This window comes from Grammomys surdaster, unplaced genomic scaffold (genome assembly GCF_004785775.1).
Source record: "Grammomys surdaster isolate TR1022 unplaced genomic scaffold, NIH_TR_1.0 126197, whole genome shotgun sequence".
Lineage (NCBI taxonomy): Eukaryota > Metazoa > Chordata > Mammalia > Rodentia > Muridae > Grammomys > Grammomys surdaster.
In genome coordinates, this window is record NW_021621002.1 from 3,423,340 (window position 1) to 3,446,960 (window position 23,621).

Here is a 23,621-nt window from a genome sequence, read left to right on the forward strand (position 1 = left end):
GAGAGAGAGAGAGAGAGAGAGAGAGAGAGAGAGAGAGAGAGAGAGAGAGAGAGAGAGAGAGCGCTCAGTAGGAGAAAGTCCTTCCAACTATGCCCGAAGTTTCATCTCTGAGACCCCGTGTGGTGGAAGGAGAGACTTGACACTTGAAAGTAGTCCTACATAATAAACACCAAATTAACCTGTATAATTGAGCCAATGAGAGCACTTTCTAACATTGTTGAAAAGTGGAAGTACTGTGTTTGTTAGTGGAAAATGGGTCCACACAACAATTTGGACCTTTGGAAAAGAACCCTGGGCTAGAAAAGGCTGGAAAACACGGATAAGTTCAATGAACAATTGTGACCAATGAATATTATTTGTTTGCGCCTTCTTCTATCCCTTTAGTACATGCTGATTTCAAATTTTGCATCATTATGCAGATTTTTAAGTCTTAGGTTTAGATTTGAGAATTTTTTTTCCTCTTTCCTTTATTAGAACTTTGTGGGTTTCCCAAACCAGTAAGGGTGTGTTGCCCTTACCCTGGCCATCTCTCAGAGAGCTGGGCAGGAATGGGACAACTTCCTACCCAAATCATGCTTAGGCCTACTCAACTCCATAGGGACAAAGGCCATATCATTGTAAAGCCGTTAGGCTTCTGTTTCCCGCCAGAGAACTGGCTTCTGGGAAATCCTGTGCCTGGCGGTCTGTTAATCTAGCTGCTGTCTCAGAAGGAAGCTCCCGGCTGCAGCACCTCCCACCTTGTCCTTTATACTCCCCTCCCCACTAACTCGAGCTATATAATCTAGCCCCTCTACTTCAATAAAGGAGCTCTCCTCCGAAACCGACTCCCAGGTGGGTCATACCCGCCATACTCCCCATCACCTGAGACCCTACTCCCAAGTCCTCCACATCCTGAGATCACCAGTGTGTGATGCCGATGGGGGGAGGGACCCACAGAGCTTGGAATAGAAGTTTCTGGGAAGAGACACCTGGCGGGTGTGGTCCAGATCATTTTGGTTTGGAAAGACATTAGAATGTTCATATAATAACATGGCATTTGCGTGTTTTCCACATCACTTGGGTCGTATGGTGGGAGAACATAATAGGAGGCCAGAGAGTTTTTTGTGACTGTAGGACCTTCAAGGTGAGCTGAGGAAGTGGGTGTTACTTGTTTATTGAATTCATCCTGAGTAGTTGTGCGTGGATCGATTCGGGACTGCCATCTCAATGTCTGTCCTTCTCAGTCTTATGCAGGGAAATACGTTCCGGCCATAGCGTACTATATCCACTCCCTCAACCCCAGGCGTAAGTTCAAGATCCGCCTGAAAGGAATTGCCATTGGAGATGCATACACTGATCCTGAATCGGTTGGTGTCCTGCTTTTTCTTTCTTAATCTGTCCCTTACGGAGATTAATTCCTTTGAATTGAATGAACACCCCTCTTACCCTAGAGGCCTACCTGGTTAAAAAGTAAGGTTGACTTCACTCAAACTGAATTCTTAGCTAAACTTTTCGGTGTGTCCACGTACTGTCTCAGCCTGTGCGGTTGCCAACATCAAATTGTGCCTCTGTGCCTGTTGTACATGTCTGCATGTATAATTGTCTTGTTTGACTAATCCCAGCAAAAATTAATAGGTCAAATGTTTCTTCTTGAAGCAAAGGGTGCCCAACCTTCTCTCTGTGGCACTCACGTGTACCACTTCTGTCACCAGATTATAGGAGGGTACGCCGCATTCCTATATGAGATTGGCTTGTTGGATGAACAGCAGCAAAAGCACTTCCAGAAGCAGTGTAGCAAGTGCATAAGATACATCAAAGAACAGGAGTGGATGAAGGCCTTTGAAGTGAGTGCTGGGGCCCCCAGGATGCCTTCGAGCAATTAAAACCATCTGAGGAGAGGAGGGGTCAGGAGGCACACCATGCCGTTGGGATGGTATCTTTCCCCTCCTCTGTCTATGATCAGAAATGAGGCGAAATGAGGGAATATGCAGAAAAGCACCACCTGTGTTTCTCCGAGTTCACTTTGGCTGTATGTTTAACCCGAGATTATTCTGGCATGCCTATCTAACTGTGGCTCTCATTAGACGTTTTGATTTCTTTAAACGCCGTGTGGGGCCTGAAGGCATTCTGTAGCATATGGAAATCAGAAGCAAGGTAACCTGGGAAGTGGATGCCTGAGCTTCAACAGATGCTTGGACACATTTAGAAGGCTTATGTCCATAAGCAGTACTTCAGCTGTAGAGGTGACCTGGTGTGTAACCAAAGTCACATGCCTCCGGGTGTCGGGATCAAAGTCTACAGAGTGTAGTGTAATGGGAGACATCTTCTAAAAGACAACGTGTGTGTGTGTGTGAATATTATTACGAAGTTAACCTGACACTTGAAGACTGATGATATGATTTGAGACTTTACCTACTTGTTTTTCTTTTTGGTTATTTATGGTGTAACGTTACACTAAATAAGGAGATATAGGAACTTGTATGTTTTAGCCAATGCAAAGGCAAAGCAAACAATCTTCCTTCAGTACTTTTGCTATGCATCAGTAGAACCATCCTGTCTGACACACAGGTAAATGAAGCAAGGGATGAACTCTGAAGACCACGGTCTGCTTGCTCTTCATGTGTTTTATGTGCCTAGGGCCATTGTGACTATTTGGACCAAGGCCTGGTATTAATAGTCTTTCAGAAGCATACACCAATTATGATCAAAATAGGAGACATATAGATTTGGGAGAAAAGAAGCAATGTAAACTGATGCTCATTTTACAAGCAGGGTACCAGGGCTCTACTGAGATCCCTTGTGGAGGTGACATGGTTTGCACTGATGTCTGATAGCAGCAAGCTGTGCAGATGGGTTGAGAAAGAGAAGTCCCAGCCCTAGACAGGATGCACAGACTCTCCTTTCTGGGTCAGGGCACCAGATGTGGCTGTAAAATGTGGAGTCAGGATGCCTTGTGCAGCTGTAAACACAAAGGAAGCGGAATTGTCTCGGGAACCACGACACTCACAGGTTGGGAGAACTGTTGAAAAGTAGGAGTATTTTGTACGGTTAGAGACAATGAGACGATGACCCAGGAGTCTCTCCCAAACCAAACTCAGTAGAAAATTAAAATTAAAACACCTCCCCTACCAGTCCATGAAGGTACAGGATGTCTCTCCAATCACTGGTCCAAGATATCGAGTGACGGATTAAAGCCTCTGAGTTTTCAAAGGAAACAGACAAAGCAGTGCCTAGTAGGTTAGCTAAAAATGCTAAGACATCCTGAAATTCAAGAGGACACAGACGTCAAAATCTCAAGTCCAACAGACTCAGCCTGTTTGATGTTCTCACTCTTTCATTTAAAAAAAAGTATTTATTTTATCTTATGTGTATGAGTGACTGACTGCATGTGTATATGTGTATCACACACATTCCCAGTGCCCCTAGAGGCCAGGACAAGGCATCCAAACTGATACATACTTGGTTATTAGCTACCATGTACAGAACCTGGGTCCTCTGTAAGAACAGCAAGCGATATTAATGGCTGAGCAGCTCCTTGGGATCCAGTGTTCTGATTTTTAAAGATAAGTCAGTTAGTAGAAGAGTAGTGATGTCTGTTGGGAACAGTTGAAACAGCCAAAGCCATCTATATGCATGCAGAGATAAGGATGCTGAGCCCAGAGGAGAGTCATGAGCTATAGAGATTGTGAGACCTAGAGCTGGAATGGGTCCAGTTTCCAGTGTTTCCCCATCATGCAACGGTTCTTGGGTATTCTATAACAATCCGGGATATTCCCACAATTCTCCACGAGCAAGATGGCTGATCCCTTGTCCCTTCTATTTTCTTCCTAACAATGCTCTCAATCACAGAACATTTTCTGTGAAACAAGATTTGATTATGAAGTAGATTTCAAAAGTCTGGACCAATCTAGCCCTATTGTTTGTTAGACAGCAAGTGTTTTGTCTCTCGCTGAAAACAACCTATTTTTTTTTCCAAATTAAACATTAGTGTGTGCAAGGTCCGTACGCACACACTATCACAGATGTGTGTTTAAGTCTGTATATGTGGAAGCCAGAGGTTGATGTCAGGCCTTCCTCAGATGTTCCCTCCACTTTGTTTGTGAGGCAGGGTCTCTCACTTGCCTGGGTCTCTCCTAGAGAAATGCTACAGAAGTTAATCAGAAAACCCATATGATCTACATATTCCCACCACCAAAGCTCTGTGATTACTGGTGAGCAGCACGACCCCAGGGGCTTTACACAGGTACTGAGGATCGAATGTGGGTCCTCATGCTTGTGTGACAAGTACTGTACCAACTGAGCCACCCCCCTCACCCCAGCAAATTGACTCCACCAGTGATGTGTGCCTTCATTACAACTTCTAGCATAGAGTAGGCAAACTAAAGAAAGACACCTGCTCGGGGTGATGAACCCATAGGTTTATTACACAAGCAGGTTATCTCTGCAGTGTGAGGATGAAGTAGGGACTTTTCTCCAGATGCAGCCCAGAGCAGAATTCCCAGCATGCCTAGCAGACTTTGAATGGTTCCTTACCCTTCTCAGTCCTCACAATCGTCTTTTCACAGGGATGCTGCACAACCAGAGGTACTGAGGCCAGGGAGGCACTGCATTCTGACGGCTAGTTCAGCAGCGGGTGCGTGGTTGAGAGTACGGGCTGAGGTCATGGAGGAGCTAGAGCCAGTATCAGTGGGTACCCTGGCCAAGTTACTGCACTTCTGTGAAACTTAGTTTCCTCACCAAACATTAGGATAATGGTATTTTATCTTCTAATAAACTAAACTCACTCTTGATGGATTTTTTTTTTAAAGAATGTGTTGAATTCATGTCCTACAGTCCTTTCAGAGGGCCCTCTTAAAATATCATCAGCAGGAGCAGAAAGAAAACACCACTATTCCCCCATCCTCAACCTCTTCCTTTTTTCATCTTCTAGCCTTAACCCAGCCTTGCTTCCAGGGCATTTTCTTCTTCCTCCTAAAGCCTTGAGCTCTGCATTTCAAAGCCTCAGAGAGCATCACCAAGCACTGTTGAGGGCAGTTGTCCACACCATGGGTCTCTCTTCACATTCTCCATCACTTCCATCAGAATTCCTGGTGACCACGTGGATGGTGTGTCAATACTCAGTTCCTCTGTCCTTTAGCCTCTGCTTTTTTTTTTCTGCAGTCTTGTTTGTTCTCATCAAAACAAACAAACAAACAAACAGACAGACAAACAAAATAACCCAAGTAAATAAACAACCAGCAGAATATTTCTAGAGCCATCATTGCCCACAGTCTGATGCTAGAACACCTTTATTCAGCTGCCACACCCTTCCCTCCAGCCCACTTGTGTTCATGAACCAACTGTAGCAATTGTGCAGCTCAGGTACCTTTCAGCCTGTTGAGTCACCATCTTTTCATGAGCCCTAAGCCCCATTGCTTCATTTCTCTGATTATCCAACCTAAACCCAGGGTCACACATTTAAGCTGCTAAGCTCCACAGATACTTCCCTCAACATCTTTGGCTAAGCTACAGCCGTGGCTGATGCTGCTTCTTGGCTGTCTTCATGCTGGTAGCATACAGCTGGAGAAAAACAAATCGCCATGGTGACCACTCTTCCATGCTGGTAACTGAAGCTAGAGTCCATAGATACTCTCTAATGGCTCCAAGACCTTAAACTCCACCAGCTCCTTGACTCTCAGCCCACAAGCCACTCCCTCTCTGCTCATGTGACCAGGGGCCATGTGAAGGCAACCCCTCTCACCAGGCAAACTCCCAAGGTGAAACATCTGGTTATCTGGTTTTACTCTCTTCTGCCTGCAACACTCTTTCTCTGATTATCTATATTCTTGACTTTCTTCCAGCCAATGGGTCATAATTTGAATGTCATCTTCTAAGTGAAACCTCTTTTTTCAATGTCCCCTACAGGTAGGCGTGCACACCCGTAGCACCTCCCATTCCTGTTCTCCTTACCATTCATAATCTGCTTCACCATGCTTGTATGTTTCCCTAGAATATATGTTCTATGAGGGAGGGCATTTGCCCGCTACAAATGTTCAGAAAGTAAAATGAAAAAGATTCTAAAATATAAAGGCTGGAGAGGTAGCTCAGTTGGTGGAGTGTTTGTCATGCAATCCCAAAGACCTGAATTGGAGCCTCACAACCCAAGTAAAAGCAAGAGCTCGGACGTAGTGGCATGGACTTGTGCTCAGGAGCCCAATCTACCCTGCCTGGCGAGTCCTGGGTCGGGGAGAGAACCTGTCTTAGATAAAACAATGGACAGTGATTGAGGAATGATACACTGTCTTCAGGCTCCATATGTGTGCACGTGCACATACATGCACACACACATGCATATGTCTATCACGCATGTGAATGCAAATGTGCACACAGAAGAACACACATATAGATACATACATCATTAAAAAAAAAAAGAAGGAAAATGTCCTGACCGTGTGCTATAACCATGGTTGTGCATGTGACCACTCCCTGACGCTGTTCTTCTCTTTCTCCCTCTCTGACCCAGGTCCTGGATAAGCTGCTGGATGGAAATATAACAACTGGTCCATCTTTCTTCCAGAATGTGACAGGATGCTCCAATTACTACAACATTTTACAGTGCACGGTAATGGCCGCCATCTAAAGGACACAGTAACGTGTGCTTAAAACTTTAGCAAAACCAAACTGCCCCTGATTGAAAAAATATAGCTCATCTTAAACTAGATGACCATGCCCGACATTTATTGAATAATTCCATCTCCTGACCTTTAGGGGTTATTTCCTACTGGGCTTGTTAGGTCAGTATCTATATTATGTGGTGATGTTCTAGACATCTCAGAATAGTGTCTTGATTAATGCAGTATCCCTCCTAGACCTTGTGTTTGGTGAGGAGTTCTGTGAAGGATCCAGGCTAGAGCTGCAGTCCTGGGTTCTGGGTCTAGGCTTCAATCTATGAGTCTCTTGAAAATATCCACATTCTTTGTCCTGCACTTAAGATGGCTTACGTAATCAGTACTACCCAACCTTCCTGAAAATATTTGCCTTGCCTTACTTTTAACTTGAGGTGTTTGGAGCCTTCAGAGCAGCCCTCACTTCAAGCCCTCTGGAATACTTTTTGAAGTATTCAAGTAGTTCCTTTCATAAAAGTAGGCCAGAGTTGACATCTTTTATGTAGAATTAAGTGAATAAGAGAGAGAGAGAGAGAGAGAGAGAGAGAGAGAGAGAGAGAGAGAGAGAGAGAGAGAGCGCCAGCTTGGCAGTTTGTCTACCGAACAGCACAATACATTCACTTTTTAAATTGACTTATTTATGAGCTATTTGTAAGTAAAATATGAAGTCAGTTTTGGTGGGATTCCCAGTCCTGTGGTTTCGGATATATATTCAACCAATAACAAAACATGGCAGGAAATGGAGAAACAGAATTTGTCATTACAATGTTTTTCTGTAAAAAGTAATGTATTCACAGCCAAAAATAAATAAACAAATAAATAAAGCTGATGAAGCAAAGAATTGTTGAACATAAATCCTAAACAGTATTTTTCTAACAGAGAGGATTTTAAAGAGATGAATACTTATTCCTTTTTTTAAAGTTTCATGATTATTACAGACACTTTTAAGAAGTATTTTTGTTTATTTGTTTTTGCTTGTTAATAACAGTTGTGGGTAACTTTTGTTTTATGTCTTTTATCAAGTGTCAGTTTTAGACATGTGATATAATTCTCCCTTAAATTATAAACAGTTGATTGTGTGGAGGTGAGACAGAGAGATATTAATGAGCAGCAGGAAACAGCAAGTAGAGACAATGGCTTTAAACCACTCTGATGCCCCCGTCCCTTAAAAGCCATTTAACCTTCTTCTTTGGAGCCAAGGTCATGGAGTGATTACCTTACTTAATCTTACCTCCTTCGTTTCTCCAACACTCTTTCTGATGAGCTGGCTAATTAGAAGGCAGGACTGCAAAAGATTAGTGTCTGAGAAAGAAAATCCATTCTTGGGCAAATTGAATATTGACTGCAAACGAAGGTGGTTCTCTGTGTTTGGCCTATGAGAGGGTCCCTCTTACCTGACCTGGGATGCCCCATTAATATGTCATGAGGAAAAGTTAACAGTTTAGTCTTGTCCTGTTTACTGTGCTGTGTGTTATGAGGGAGTCTCAGCTCTCCCTGTGGGCTGTGCCTGACATCTTCCTCCATGATACCTTGTGATGTGCCTTCTGACAGGAACCTGAGGACCAAACTTACTTTGCAAAATTCTTGTCACTCCCACAAGTGAGACAAGCCATCCACGTGGGAAACCAGAACTTCAGTGATGGTGCCGTGGTTGAGAGGTACCTGCGAGAGGACACGATGAAATCGGTGAAACCCTGGCTAACTGAGATCATGAACTACTACAAGGTAAGCAGGGGGCAGTGGAGGACAGGAGTCTACCCCAAACTCCTGGGCTACTGTGAGCCGAGGGAAATTCCTTTTATTTCCTATCTTACTTCCTCCTCTCAAAAGACATCGTCTATTCTATTTATAAAATAGAAATAGCCTTCTTTATCTTATTTCTCCAACTTGTCTTTTTAATAGTTTGTTAAAATGAGATTCCCTAAGTAAAGCTCTTATACTCATCTAGTTAAAGGATATAAAGCCAAGAAGATGTTTAGCCTCGCATAACAATCAATTGTCCTCCTTGTTTATTCTGTGAATGACAGCCTCATCATAGTTAATCCAAGAATGCATCTGTTTAGGAATTGTTCTCATTGGCTTTGATCAGGGATTATGCTGCTCAGATCTGCCACAAACCCAGCCCTGTTGGGCTGTTGTCACGGAGTGGGCAATGACTCGGTTCTGAACAGAGCAAGGCAGGCACTATGTTTAGGGTTGACATGTTCCTACTAGTTGGCCATAGGAAGCCCCAGTGGAAGTCACAGTGAGCTGTCCCTCGGTCCCCATTATCAGGGGGGATACTCAGAACAGATGATCTGGCAAAAAGTCCCCTGTGTATTGCTTCTTTCCTAGTACCACTCTCTTCACTCATCTCTGGTCCTAGGGATGGCCCATGGGTGGGGCAACCCTGGAGGATGAGTGCAGAAATGATGAAGGATTGTGCCCACTGAGGCAAGAGTGGTACCCGAAATGCACAAAAGCCCAACACCCAGTGCTGTAAGGCACCTTGTATAAATTAGATGAGAAAGTTCAGTCTCCAAGGTATTTATTCAGTTTTCACCTGTCATAAGTTGGCCACACACTGCTTCTGTAGACCCACAAGCCTTTTCTGTTTCTTTCCAACATGAAGAACATATACTACTATGATATCTGCGTTAGGAATGCTCCTGGGAAGTCTCAGTGTACAGCATGCACTCTGGTGTAGGAAGCTTCTGAATAAAACCATACTTACCAGCTGGTGTTGTAGAGTATTCCCACCTGGAAGGCTCACCTTTTCTGGTCCGAGTACACAGGGCTTAACACATGTGTAAAGTCTACTAGCCTGCAGAACATGAGGAGACCCTACACTATATTAGGCCTCACTATATTAGGCCAGCATTTCAAGCATCCTTGATTTGGGCTCTGCTGAGAGAATCTGGTACTTGTCTCTTCTAAGCCTCCTCCTCTCTGAGTGTTTTCTTCTTTGGTGATCCTTAGGACACACCACTGCTATCCTGGGTACTTGATACCTATGTAGGTGTAGACCCAAAGCACATGTCCATGACTGTGTTCATGTCCAGTGAATAAATAGAAATAACTTTAGCTATGTCAAAGGTATACCAAGGAAACCTGTCATAACGAACTAGGTATTTATCATCCTCAATTTACTAAACCAAAAAGTATTTAGCACTTGTGTTTTAAGACATAAAAAGTTAAATATCCTAACAAAATTCAAAATGGTTCTTGATTTGGGCTTTGGGATGTGTACACACACACACACACACACACACACATGCACACACACACACACTCTGGAAAGTGAGTCCTTTGTACAGCATTTGAGGCTAGAATGGAACACCCAGCATTCCTGGCGATAAAGTGCTCCCAATGTTGAGCCATCACCTCGACCTGATCACTGGATGCTAAAGAGAAACACCCTGACTAGAGAACATTTGGATATTTCAGCCTCTCCGTTTGTTGCCTCTATAACCCAAATCAACTATCTCAGTCTTCTTGGATGATATGACAAAATACTCGAGTGGGTAATTTCCAGTCTACAAAAACTTACTGTTCACAGCACCAGATGCTGTTGTCTGGGGGCGGGGGGGAGGAATTCTGTGTTGGAAGTGGGAGTCAGTGTCCTATTGCCTTTATGCAGGGTCCTCCTTGGCAGAAGAGGCTGGAATTCCTTTATAGCAATGGTTCTCAACCTTTCTAATATTGGGATACTTTAATACAGTTCCTCACATTGTGGTGGCCCTCAACCATTAAATTATTTTCATCGCTATTTCATAACTGTAATTTTGCTACTGTTATGAATTGAATGTAAGTATCTGATATATAGGATATCTGACATGTGACCCCTGTGAAAGGGTCCTTCAACCCTGCAAAAGGTCATGACCCACAGGTTGAGAACCACTGCTTTATGGCTTTACACTCATTCCACTCTCATGATTCAGTTATTTCCCAAGTCTCTACGTCAGGGATTAGGTACCAATGTATGTATTTTGGGGGAAGAGATAGAAATATTCAGACCTTGGCACCTACAAATGTGAACTCCCATGGAATATGAATCTTTTCTGTATGTTTTGATTTTGAATCAATCTCCAGCAAAAGGAAATTGTTTAGAGTTGCAGATGATGCATGTTGAAGTAAAGAAAGAACAAACTGTACAGTCGGTCTGAGTGCCGACTGAACAGCGAGGCTGTGGAACAAACCAGACATTCATGGAGACAGCTGGAAGGACCCTCCTGGCAGTGATTACTGGCTTGTCTGCTATTGATGGCAAACCTCAGTGTGTATATAACAGAATCAGAACAACGTAGACTGGCTTAAGACATTACTGTCCTTAAGGTCATGTTTACATAAGACTCGGTTCTAATTTGTCATAGAAAGTAGTAAGCCTGTTTCTGTTCATAAGATCACAGGAGTCTCTTCCCAGTACTCTCTCCCCTTGACTCTTCAGGAGTGTCTGTGATGGTGTTTCTGTGTGTTTGTATGTGAACATCAAGCACAGCCACGCTCTTGCAAAGGCTTATGGGTGATACAGATCCTGAGATTTTGGATGGTACAGTGGTAAACTGAGATATGTACCGTTATAGTGACCTGGTAGAGGACCTGAATTTCTTCAAGATTAAATCAGGTCAGAATCTTGTCAGGATTTTTAGGGACTGTGTGACCATAAAGACTATGGTGACCTAGAGCTCATGCTCAAGGATCAGGTAAAACAGTGACTCTCAGCTCACGGCTATTCCTTTTGAGTGACTATTCAACTCTTTGTGATTCCATTTCCTTATTATACAATAGCACAGAAAAGGGTCCGCTTCCGAGAGGAGAGATAGCTCAGGGGGTAAAGACCTGTCACACATGTGTGTAGGTGTGAGAACCTGAATGCACACTCACCTTCCAAACCACTTTTATGTAGTCCCAGGCTTCTTATGGCAGGATAGGATTTAGACACAGGAGGATTCCCAGGCTTGTGTGTGTCAGGTAGCCTGGAGTATGCAGTCTGCAACAAAGAGACCCTGTCTCAAAAAGATGGAAGGGCTCCTGAGGTTATTTTCTGACCTCCACATGTACTGCTCCCTCTCTCCCTCCTCCTTCTCCTCCTCTTCCTCCTCTCTCCCTCCATCCCTCCCTCCTCCTTTTTCACTTCCATCTCTCACACACAGGCTTATACCTGAAACCCCCCAAATTACAAAAACAGAAATGTTCTCATAGATTTCCACTTTCATGTCTAGAACTTGGAGAGTTTAGAAGTCACCATACCATTCCTATAGGGAGAAAGCTCTTCTCAAAATTGTGAATAAAGTCACAGAGCAAGCCACAGTACTCCACCCTAGAGGGAAATAAAGAGAAGCATCTCTCCCTGTCTGGAACACAACCTCGAAAGGAGGGGGACCTCAGTAGAAACAGGGCCCTGCAGGAAATGAAACTGTGATTGGCATGTGGTTGGAGGCTCATACACAGAGTGTAGAAGTCAAAGCCCTGGAGAACCAATCAAGCTGGGGGGTTGTTCATCTAGGTTCTCGAGAGAATATTAAGGGGATCTCCCTGGCATTTATGATGGTGAGAAGAAGGGGGAAGGAAGCATTGTAAACCCTGCCCAAGTATCATGATTTTAACAGGATTTGTCCAGAAAGGAGACCACTACTTTCCCAACACCAAACCTATTGGAGTTTGATCACAGCCTGCTGATGCTTCTACTTTACATAAGGGGAGGGGTTGCATGCCAACCCCACCCCCCAAAAAAAAATCCACATGGTAGGTTAGACATAGTACTAGTTGAAAATGCATTAATATAAGCTAACAGATTTTAGTGCTCAGCCCAGGCTACCTTCAACATTCTCGCTCTACTCTCATTGGTCTGCAGCTGGGAAGCCATCTTACATGATACTACTCTAATTAAATGTTGACTAGTTTGTGCGTTTTATTTTTTCAATGGATATGAACCACAAAATGCAATAACCCAAACCACCAGTCCCGTGACACACTGTTGGGTGGCTGGAGCCTCGTGATCTACATGGATGGATGGAAGCTGTAGCTTGTCCCTACAGCATTGAAAGTATGTGTGAATGACCTGGGAAAAGATCAAACTCCAAACACGGATGAAGAGTTCCACCACCATCAAAAAGTTAAAAAAGAGTAAATGGAACCATCCTAAGTTTTCTCTATTCATCTGCAGCCCCCTCTAGACATGTTGTTCCACCATCGAGTGGCAGGGGCATCCGGTTCTGTGAAGTTCACAGTCTGTAAGTACGGGCTCCTAAGAGATGAAGACCTTGGAGCGTTTCTATTTCAAGTCTTTCGGCTGCTTATCTTGACCTGTTTCGTGCAGTTCTTACTCCCAAGTACACAGTGCCAACCTTTAAATAAAACCTTGTAAGTATGGTTTGAAGACACTGAATACTCCTTACATCCAGCATGAGACATGACAAGAATGGCAACATTCCAGAGGAGGAATTTTAAAACAAAACAGAAGATACTTGATTAGCACTTTCCTAGAAAACAACAAAATGTACGAGCAGGTAGACACTAGATGTGGAGACGTGGAAATTCTAAGACTAAAAGCAGAAGTGTTTGTGATCAGGATGCTGTAACAGACATTAAGAACGGTTTTAGCAAGTTTGTTAGCGGACTGGGTACTGCTGAGGAAGGAGAAAATCGCCAAGTTTTAGATATGACACCAGACACTGCAAAAACCAACAGAAAAAGAAAAAAAAACCAGCTTCAACCCTGCAGAGCAGCTTCCAAGTGACAAGAGAAAGAAAAGAGCGACTTTCATGCAATGATATGACCATAGGGAGAATGTTTAAAAAGCAACAGAAGCAACATTGTAAGCAGTTAATGACAGGAAATTTATGCAAATCAATGCGGCATGTAAAACACTCAGAGAACATCAGACAGGATACACACAAAACAAATAAACAAAGTAGATATCTAATATGCAAGGCGATCTTAGACAATAGAAAGGAAAGTAATTTGCTGTCAGATGATTAACATTGCAAGAAACTTTTAGTAAGATTTTTAAAGAGAAAGAAAACAAGACTTTCTATGGAAGACTCAGCTCTATGAAAGTAAAGGGAGAAGGACATAGTGGACACACGTTTAATTCAAGCACTTGGGAGACAGAAGCAGGTAGATCTCTGTGAGTTTGTGGCCAGCCTGGTCTAGATAGCAAGTTCTGGGCCAGCCAAGGCTACATAGAGAGACCTTGTCTCCAAACACAAAATAACAAACCAAACCAAACCAACAGCAACAACAACAACAAAAGAGAAAAAAGATGAAAAAAAAGAGTCAGATAATAAAATGAATATCATAGTCTATATAGCAAATCCAAATGAATCAGCTTCAGAACAAACAACCAAAATCAAACCAAACCAAAACAGAAAACCCACCTCATTGGATAACTGCGACAGAGTTATAGGACATGGGATAAATACACAGGAGTTAATTACTTTTAATTCTCAGCAGTAAATAAACAATTTGAAATCAAAACAGTACTATTCGTGTCAACAAACACACATAATGAGAAACTTAGGTGTAGATCTAGTGAAATGTGAAATCACAAAACTGGTGAAAGATATAAATATCAGAGAATAGAGAATGCGCCTGTCCATGCATAGGCCAAGTTTACGTTACCAAGACATCAGCATTTCTCATGGTGATCCAGAGTTTCAATTTCTCCCCAATCAAAGTCTGTCAGCTAATTATTTTGTATGCGTGGGTGAGCTGATTTCAAAGTTTATATGAAAAGTAAAAAGATTCATAATAGCCAATACAATATCAAAGATGGAGAATGTTGGAGAACTTACAAAGTCTTCCTGCAGAGTTGGCAATAAACTAGACAAATAGATCTATAGGACAGAATAGAACTCAGAAGTAGACTGGTGTAAATACAGTCAGAAGCTCTTTGACAAGTTGTGAATGGCAGGACAGAGGAACAGGTTAATCTTCAATACATGGTGCTGAAAAAACTGGATAGCCACTTATAAAATAAGCACTGCAAACTCCCGGGTACATTGCAAGTACAGTCATAATGTATGCAAATCTAGAGCGAAGACAACACCAGAAAACCGGAAGTCTGAATCCTGAGGATTCAGCATCCTCGGGATACAGGTCTGCAGCTGGGGACCCTGCTGTTGGGTCCATACGAAGCATGGATGCTAACCTTTGGCCTGCCACCGGGTCTGGGAGGTATGAAGCATCCACTCTGTCACCGTGTTGGTAGTTTCCACTCAACCAGTGGAAACAACCCAAAACTCAGAGGAACATTCGTCTCTTGGATTTTTCCTAGCTAAACTTAGTAAACATGCACTTTCGTGCATTCTCTAGGTTTTCTTTTCTTTGTGAGCACATAACTGACAAAAAGTTAGTCCCTTGAGGAAGATTGTGTTCTTTAAGCGCAATGTGAGTCCATCATGTCAAGAATAGCCTGGTGTCAGCAGTGGCTTGCCCCTGTAGTAGCTGCACCTTGCTCACATCTGCTCACACCTGCAAGCATCGGAAAATAGATCGGAATGCTGGTGCTTGTCTGGCTTCCTCCTCTTTTGCTTTTATTCAGTCCAGGCGCCTAGCTTACGGGCTGGTGGCACCCAAATTCAGGATGAGTCTCCCTTTCTTAGTTAAACCTCTTCATCAAAGATATACCCTGAGATGAGTCTCCTAGGTGATTCTAAACACAGTCAAATTGACAATAAATTATAAGCATCACAGACCATAACTTAAAAATAAAATCACCTAACACACAAATAAACAGGCTGCCATACAGAATAGGTAGATGTGGAGAGTCAAGATGCTTGATATGCAGGGAATATGATACACAGAATATAAAACAACTGTATATAGTATACTCAAGTATGTAAAATGGAATTACAAAATAGGTAAGAAATTATGAAATATCTTGAAGCTTGGTCAATCAGACGACTCAGGAGGTAAAGATGATTGTTCAGCCAAACCCGACTACCTGAATCTAGTCTCTAGGATACTCATGATGGAAAAAGATAACCAATTTCTGCAAGTTGTCCTCTGACCTACACACAAATACACACACACACACATACACACACACACACACATTCCTCTAGCATACACACAGATACACAAACACAGACACAGATACAGATGAAAACACAGACATACACAAACACATATGCACACACTATGACATGTGCACACTGTCCCCAACAAACAAACAAATAAAAAAGGTAAAAGTATCTTTAAAATATGAGGCCAGTTTTAAGGAGAATGAAACAATTGTTGGAGAAATGATGTTTGCTATGTGTCTCAGCAAAATCATTGAGGACAGAGCAGAAGGAATGCAAGGAGAGCCTTGGGGGTTGTTTTTGTACTTTCGTCAAGACTGATGCTACTGGCTGCCTTGCTTTTCTTTCCTCTGCTTGCTTTTGTGTCTTTGGAGAACTTCCTATCTTCATTTTTTTTGTCCACTTATTGGTTTGTCTCTGAGCAGTTGAGCTGTAAGTGTCCCTTCCACAGTTCATGCTAATGTCTCATCAACTCTCAGGGTTGCCTGCGTTTTCTCTATGGTGTCCATCAAGGTTCTCAGTTCCTGGTTTGGGTGAATTCTCCTTGATCTCTGAGCTCTTTCATTGTGGAGGCTTTGTTGTTGTACCTAAGAAGCCAATGCCTAACTCAGGAGAACAAAAGTATAGTCCTTCAGTTGTTTTCTAAGGTTTTTATATTACACACACATACACAGACAGATACACACACAGACACAGAAACACACATTCACACATAGACAGACAGACACACTGACAGAGACATACACATACACAGACACACACTCACACACACACACAGAGACACAGAGAGAGAGACATACACACAGATACACACAAACACACACACACAGACACACACACACACATACACACACTGACACATACACACAGACACACATCCAGACAGACACATACACTGACAGAGACACACACACATACACAGACACACACTCACACACACCACACACTAGAAGCTAAGATCAACATATGAGAGAGAACATTCTGTGTTTATCTTTCTGAGCCTGTGTTAACTCACTTAATAGAAAAATTACAGTTCTAACCACTTTCCTGCACATTTTATAACTTAATTATTCTTTTCGGCTGAGTGAAATTTCACTGGATATAATTATTGATTCATCTGCTGATAGATCTTATTTCCTTGCCATTATGATCAGAGCAGCAATTGGATGAACAGCTATCTCTGTTGTAAGAAACAGAATTCTTGGGCTACCCCAGTAGTAGCATAGATGTGTCATGGAAGGATGTTGGACTTTGTTCAAAACCTTTTCTGATAGGTGCAGATCTATTGAGATGACCTTGTACTATTTGTCTTTGAGTCCAGTTGCTAATGTGTTCCATTTGTTGAATTGTAGATGTTGAACCATAAGGAATGTCAACAATCAAATGTACTTGATTGTGATGAACAGTTTTCTCGAAAAAGTGTCTTGCAAGTATTCTGTTGACTTTTTTCCAGCTATGTTCATTGAGAAGATTAATCTTCATGTTTTTTTGTTTTTGTTTTGTTTTTGCTGTCTTTTTATGCAGTTTTGGTGTTCGGATAATGCTGGCTTTGTCAGAGGAATTTGGTAGTGTCCCTTCTTTTTCTGCATTATGGAATTCTTTGGGATACATTAGTATTAGGTTTTCGGAGGTCTGATGGGTTCAGTCATGAATCCATCTAGGTTGTGACTTACTTTTAGGTGGAAGAACTGTTTTTGATATTGGTCTCACTGCTTGGTGTAGATCACTTTAAATTGCCTTGGTTTGGGGACATCATTTCGTCAAAATTTTATCCATTTGTTTTAGATTTTCCAAATTGTAAAATATATGCTATTGAGGTGTGCCCTAGTGAGTTCCGAGTTTCATCAGCATCTTTTACAGCCCCTCCCCCTTCACCTCGAATTTTGTCCTTTTGTTTAGCTTGCCTAAGTCTTTGTCAATCTTATTTTTTTCTTTCAAAGAATTGACTCTTTTTTTCATTGATTTTTTTTTTCATTTACTCGTTGTTAATGTCTGTCCTGATGTTATTATTACTTTGGTTCCACTGATTAGAGGCCTGGCTTGCTCTTGTTTTCCCAGTTCCCTAGGATATATAAATAAGTTACTTATTTGCAATTTCTCTGATTTCTTAATATGGGCACTTACAGTGATAAGTTTCCTTCTTAAGAACCTGTATTTGTTAGTTTGCAGGGTTGTTGTTTTCAGTTTCTAGCAATGTATTGACTTTCTCCTTGATTTCTTCAAGCACCCTTTCAACAGTGTTATCGCCTCTCTGAGATTTTGTGCATGCTCTGAGGTTGCTCCTGCTAGTGATCTTTCAATTGCTGCATTGCAAACAGAGAGAACACAAGAAGTTATTGCAGTTTCTGGTGTTTGCGAAGACTTGCTTTGTGTTTTAAGATATGATCTAATTGGAGAATGATCCATGGGCTGCTGAGAAGAATGTGTCCTCTGCACTGTTTGGAATGTTTGTAGAGTTCTGTTAAGTACATTTGACCCACGATGTCATTTAATTTAGATGTTTCTCTGTTTATTTTAATTTATGAATTTATTTAATTTGGCTATTTGTTTTTATAAGACAGGGTCTCACTATGTTACTCTGACTTGCATCTTTTTTTTTAAAATTTATTTACTTTATGTGAGGTTCACTGTCACTCTCTTCAGACACACCAGAAGAGAGCATCAGATCCCATTACAGATGGTTGTGAGCCACCATGTGGTTGCTGGGAATTGAACTCAGAACCTCAGGAAGAACAGTTAGTGCTCTTAACTGCTGAGCCATCTCTCCAGCACCGGGCTGTATCATTTTAAGTAAACCAGGCTGGCGTTGAGCTCACGGAGATCTACATGCATTTGCTTCCATAGTACTGGGATTACAGCATCTACCACATCTGACTTTCTGTTTTTCTTAGGTTAATGTCCTGTTTATTGGTGAGAGTAGGGCATCACAGTTACGATGATTACTGTGTTGAGGTTGATCTGCGTTGTTAGTAGCATTTGCTTTATACAATCATGTGCACCCATGATCAGTATATGTGCTCAGAATTGTAGTGTTCTCTTGGTGGGTTTTCCCCTTAAGCTGTCTGAAGTAACCTTATTCATCTTTTCTGTCTAGTTTTTGTTTCAAGTCTATTTGTCAGATATTAGAACAGCAAGACTGGCTTGTTTCCTGGATCCATCTCCTTGGGGTAGCTTTGTACATCCTCTTTCACCCAAAGGAAGCATTTGTCCTCCGTGATGAGATCTGTTTCTTGGCAACAACAAATAGATGAGTCCCACTGTTGATTTTTTTAAAATTAATTTTGCTGGGTGGGGGTGCCAAGCTTATGTGGATGGGTAAGAGGACAATTTGTGAGAGGAAGTTCTTCTCTTTCATCATGTGGGTTCCATGGATTGAACTCAAGATTGCCAGGCTGACAGTACTTAGCTGTCTCTGTAGGGACATTGACCTTTTTATCCAATCTGCTACCTGTTACAATAATTGGCTAGTCCCTGTCTTCTTATCGGGGATTGAGACTATTAATATTCAGAGTTAGTATTGAAAGCTACATAGTATTTTCTGCCATTTGGAGTGGGAGTGGGTAGCAGTATTTGCCAGTCTTCCTATTCCTTTCTTGCTTAACTGTTATTCAAGAGTGGTTTATTCTTCTTTTGTGACCTCATCTTTCTCTTCAGTATTCAAGGATCTTCCGTAGGCTTAGTGGTCATAAATTTCTTAATCCTGTTTTTATCATGGAAAGTTTCTTCTTCAAAAAACAGGTGTCTTTGGTAGGTCTGGAGTAATCCTCATTGTTGTCTTTCAAAACCCGAAAGACATCATTCCAAGCTCTCTTGACTCTTAAAGTTTCAGTTGACAGATGAGCTGTTGTTCTGGTAGATCTCCCTTTACGTGTGAGTTGGTGTTTCTCTTGCCACTTTCAAAATTTGTGTTGTTCTGCATGTGTCCCCATTAAAGGGGCATCCCCCGACAAGACAGCAATGCCTGTGGTTCGGTAAACACAAGCCACTCCAGAGAAGGTTTCAAGGAACAGACTATGCTTATTGCACATAAGGAACCACTTACATAGTGGAAGCCTACGACTGTGATTGGGAAGCACAGCGTCTCAGATTAGACAGGGTGCATTCAGAGCACCATGGCGTCTATGCAGAAAAAGCACATTTGAGGAGACCTGAGAGTGCAGACTCCTCTGCCGGCCAACGAGCAGCTACTCTCACTACCTCAGAAGTACTTCAGTATTGGGACTTCAGGAGCATGGTATGCCATGCTTCTTATTTAGAAGCTCAGTGTGCTAACTAGGCTGGCCAGCTGGTCATGCCTGCATTTTCTCCTACATAAATTAATAGTTTACGTCTAAGGTAATGAGGGGCAGTCCTTTTCTGATCTTGTCTGTCTGATATCTTGAATGCCCCCTATATCCTGACAGGCATTTCTTTCCCTAGTTTGGGAGTATGTTTTCCTTGCCTTTGGAATAGAGTACTTTACTTCCTTTTATGCCCGCGATTCTTAGATTTGATCTTTTCATACTTCAAATATCTTGACACATGTCTTACTGATTTATCTTCCTTCTTGTTGTAGTGTTCCAACATTTGTATCTTGTCTTCAACCTTATGTCTTCTGACCATCCTCCCGTCTGTTAGTGAGGCCTTTCCACAGAGTTATTTGACTTCCTGCATTTTTCATTTCTAATATTTCACTTTTGGGTTTTTTTTTTTTTAGTATTTCCACCTTATGTTATTGTTATCATCTGGCTTTCTTGTGGAGCCCTCCCAGGTTCCCTGATCCCACCCAAGTGACACCTAAGGGCTAGATTCTGATAGTCCTCCTTAGGGCAATGGGTGGCATTGATGCCAGAGGGTCCTATAATCCTCTCAGGGATGACAAGTAGGTCTCGAACCTTCTAGCAATCCCATGAACACTGGGACCAAAGCCTTAGGGGTATGTTGACCTCATTAGGGCAATGAGAGGAATAGACTGACTGCACTGGTATGACGGGCAGAGCTGGAGCCTCATGGACGCACACTTGAACAATGGATAGAACTAGAGACTCCCAGTTAGTATTGAAAGCTCAGCATCTTGTTCCCTGGGGTAATGATAGGACAGCGGCCTCCCGTGTAGAGTCCTCACTAGATTGGCTGGTAGACTTGAAGCCTCATTGACATGCTGACCTCACAGGGCAATGTATAGGGCTGGAGCTTCTGGTACACTGATCCCATCATCTTGAGAAGCAGGACTGAAGCCCCATAGGAAAGCCAGATGAAAACAATTAACATAAGGTTTATTTTATGTGTGTGAGTACACTGTTATTCTCTTCAGACACAGCAGAAGAGGGTATCAGATCTCATTATAGATGGTTACGAGCCACCATACAGTTGCTGGGACTTGAACCCAGGACCTGTGGAAGGGCAGCCAGTGCTTTTAACCACCGAGCCATCTCTCCAGCTCCACTTCCAGATGTTTTTAGCTATAAGAAAATGTAGGCAAGCCTGGAGCCCCTCTTCTATAGTCCTTGCTAGTGTGATGGATAGAGATGGATCCTCTCATGAGGCCTTGTTCATAAGTTCAGTGGGCAGGGCTGCATCCTCTTGGATGCATAGTTCAATGTACCCAGTGGATGGTACATGTATGATTTATATTATGCTTCTAAGTTTATGGATAAGGTATGATACTACATATTCTTCAGCATGTATCACACACATACACAAGCACACACCCAGTATATGCTGTGTGTGTATGTATGTATGAATTTTAATGAAGCCACATTTGATACTGTTATGCAAAGATTTAATTTGCACCATGTAGTAAACATTTAGACTGCTTTGTAGGAAAATGTCCTGAAATCCTCTCAACCTGATGCAAAGAATTGTGAGGTAGTGTGGTGGAGAAAAAAAAAAAAACAACAACCCTGATACCATCAGAGCTAATTCTGACATCTTCCCTTACTAATACAAAATGATCCCATAATCCCAAATAGCAGGTAACCACTAGCGTGATCTTTTGTGCCTGCCTCTGGAGCCAAGCGCTGGGCCTGTGATTAGCCCTGTAAATTATATGCTATTACATCGTTTCGGCGGTGGTGTTAAAGATCATTCAGGGTCAGAAGTCAACGTTCTTGGAATTTGAAATCCCCCTCCCCTTTTATTTCAGACCTGTAAAAATGTATTTTATCTTATAGAAAGTATGCATTCTCGGGGCAGCTGTGGCCCTCCTGGTGCACTACGCTAGATCCATATTCTGGTCCAGGGCCAGGTGCATGGCAGACAACTCAATAACCCTTAATAAATGGAAAAAGAATTGTCACGGGAACAAAGGAAGCGATAAAAGTCTTGATGGATCACAGATGTCACTAATACACTTTGCTTCCTTTAATCTTCCCCTTCCTGTTGTCCAGTGCTCTGCCTCCACCGCAGCTGTGGTTCTCATGGCTCCCTTTACATTTGGAGCACTGGGGGAGCTTAAACATCACCTAGCCATGGCCTGCCCCATTAAAAATGCTGGTATCCCTAGTTGTCTGTCCTAGCGAGAAGTATAAGTGGCATGCAGCCATTTTGGAAAGAATGAAGGAAGGAAATAAAAGGTGGAGTGACAGAAAGAATTAAAGTGGACTGTTCATGTATACAGTAAATAGTAAGTCCAAATCATTTGCCACCTTAATTACCATTGATTATATTGTCTATGTATAACCTTTATTTCCCAATATAACCCTTATTTCAACAGCATTTACAAACAAGCCAAATATAAATATTCTTGTAATATAGATTAGAAGTTGTATGCTGATTTTTAAAACAATAGAATTGATGTCCAGCAAATAGCACAACTCTACAGTCTTAGAAACACCACCCATATTCATCCTTAGAGCTGCTGGCTTGAAACTTCAGCTCGATTGAAAGTTTCCCCGGTCCTCTTTGGTTCTTTATAGAAAAGACATTTCCTCGTGCTCATTATCCAGAAAAGTTATGAAAATGTTTTCGACATCCCTTCACCTGGTGGTAGTTCTCATCTCCCTTAAAAGTGTGTAGGCTGTGTATCCAAAAGGCAGCCATGACCATTTCTCTGTGTGGAATCAGTGTTTCAACAAACAGGAGTTACAAGATGGCTACAACCAAGGCAGTGGGGCCCAGTCCTACACAATGCCCTTGAATGAGAACCCGCCTCTCTTGCAAGTCAGCCAGCAGTAACCACGTTGGAGAAGGTATCTTAGCTAAATGGCCATTCTCACCAATACACACTTGTGCTTTTAGAAGCTAAGTGGCCTCGGGATAGGGCTTAATGTGCTGTGTTTAAAAGTTCATCTAGTCAGGAAATTGTAAATATAAAGTTACATTTCCCTGTCATGTATCATTCTACAGCTCATTAAATGTCCCTTAATTGCATCTTCAGAGTTCAGGGTCCTAACATTTTTCAACTTCACTAGCAGACTGAAACCTTAACACCCGGACCACTGGTGTTTTATTTACTTACCGAGGCTATCGAAAGAGCTTCCTTAAGGGCTGAGTAGTCCCTGATTAACGAACGTGACTTAGAAGTTGAAAGGCTACACCTTTCTAGTTTAGCTTGTTTCAGCACTCATTCCAATTGTTTATATTTCCTTAAGAACATCTTCTAGTGACACATGTTAATGGTACTAGGAGGCCAGGGGTCTGGGTCTGATGAATGACAGACCGTACCAAGAAAAACATTCACATTGAAATGAGCCCAGGTTTTCAATTGTTGGTTGGATCCAGGCATCTTTGAGTCACTGGGGGCTGGGTGGGGGAGAGGGGAGCAGGCTTTACTGACCTTAAACTGATGGAGGCCCCTTCTTCCATGCCCTCTGAAGACAGTGAAGGCAGTGTGAGTGCTGCTCCCTGAGAGATTTCAGGAGAGAGAAGGTAACTTCCAGTGAACAGAAATGAAGGAGGAGGATGCTCTTCCAGGAACAGTCTTTCCTATTCCTGGAGCCTAGCCCACCACAGACAAGCAACTGTCCCTTTAGAGTCACATAGAACTAGCGTAGGCACAGAAGTCATTTCCCCC

At 42.3% G+C, this 23,621-nt stretch overlaps 1 protein-coding gene across 3 annotated transcripts in view; it reads left to right on the forward strand.

Moving 5' to 3' along the window:
- Positions 1-23,621, forward strand: part of Cpvl (carboxypeptidase vitellogenic like) — a 103,528-nt gene that overhangs the window by 41,733 nt on the left and 38,174 nt on the right. For 2 of the 3 annotated variants that reach the window (XM_028758404.1, XM_028758405.1), the window contains exons 8-11: positions 1,224-1,346; positions 1,692-1,823; positions 6,482-6,580; positions 8,175-8,348. In XM_028758404.1, coding sequence (XP_028614237.1) covers positions 1,224-1,346; positions 1,692-1,823; positions 6,482-6,580; positions 8,175-8,348 — 528 coding nt within the window. The remainder of the gene's footprint in view (positions 1-1,223; positions 1,347-1,691; positions 1,824-6,481; positions 6,581-8,174; positions 8,349-23,621) is intronic. The other variant, XM_028758406.1, reaches the window with a different exon arrangement.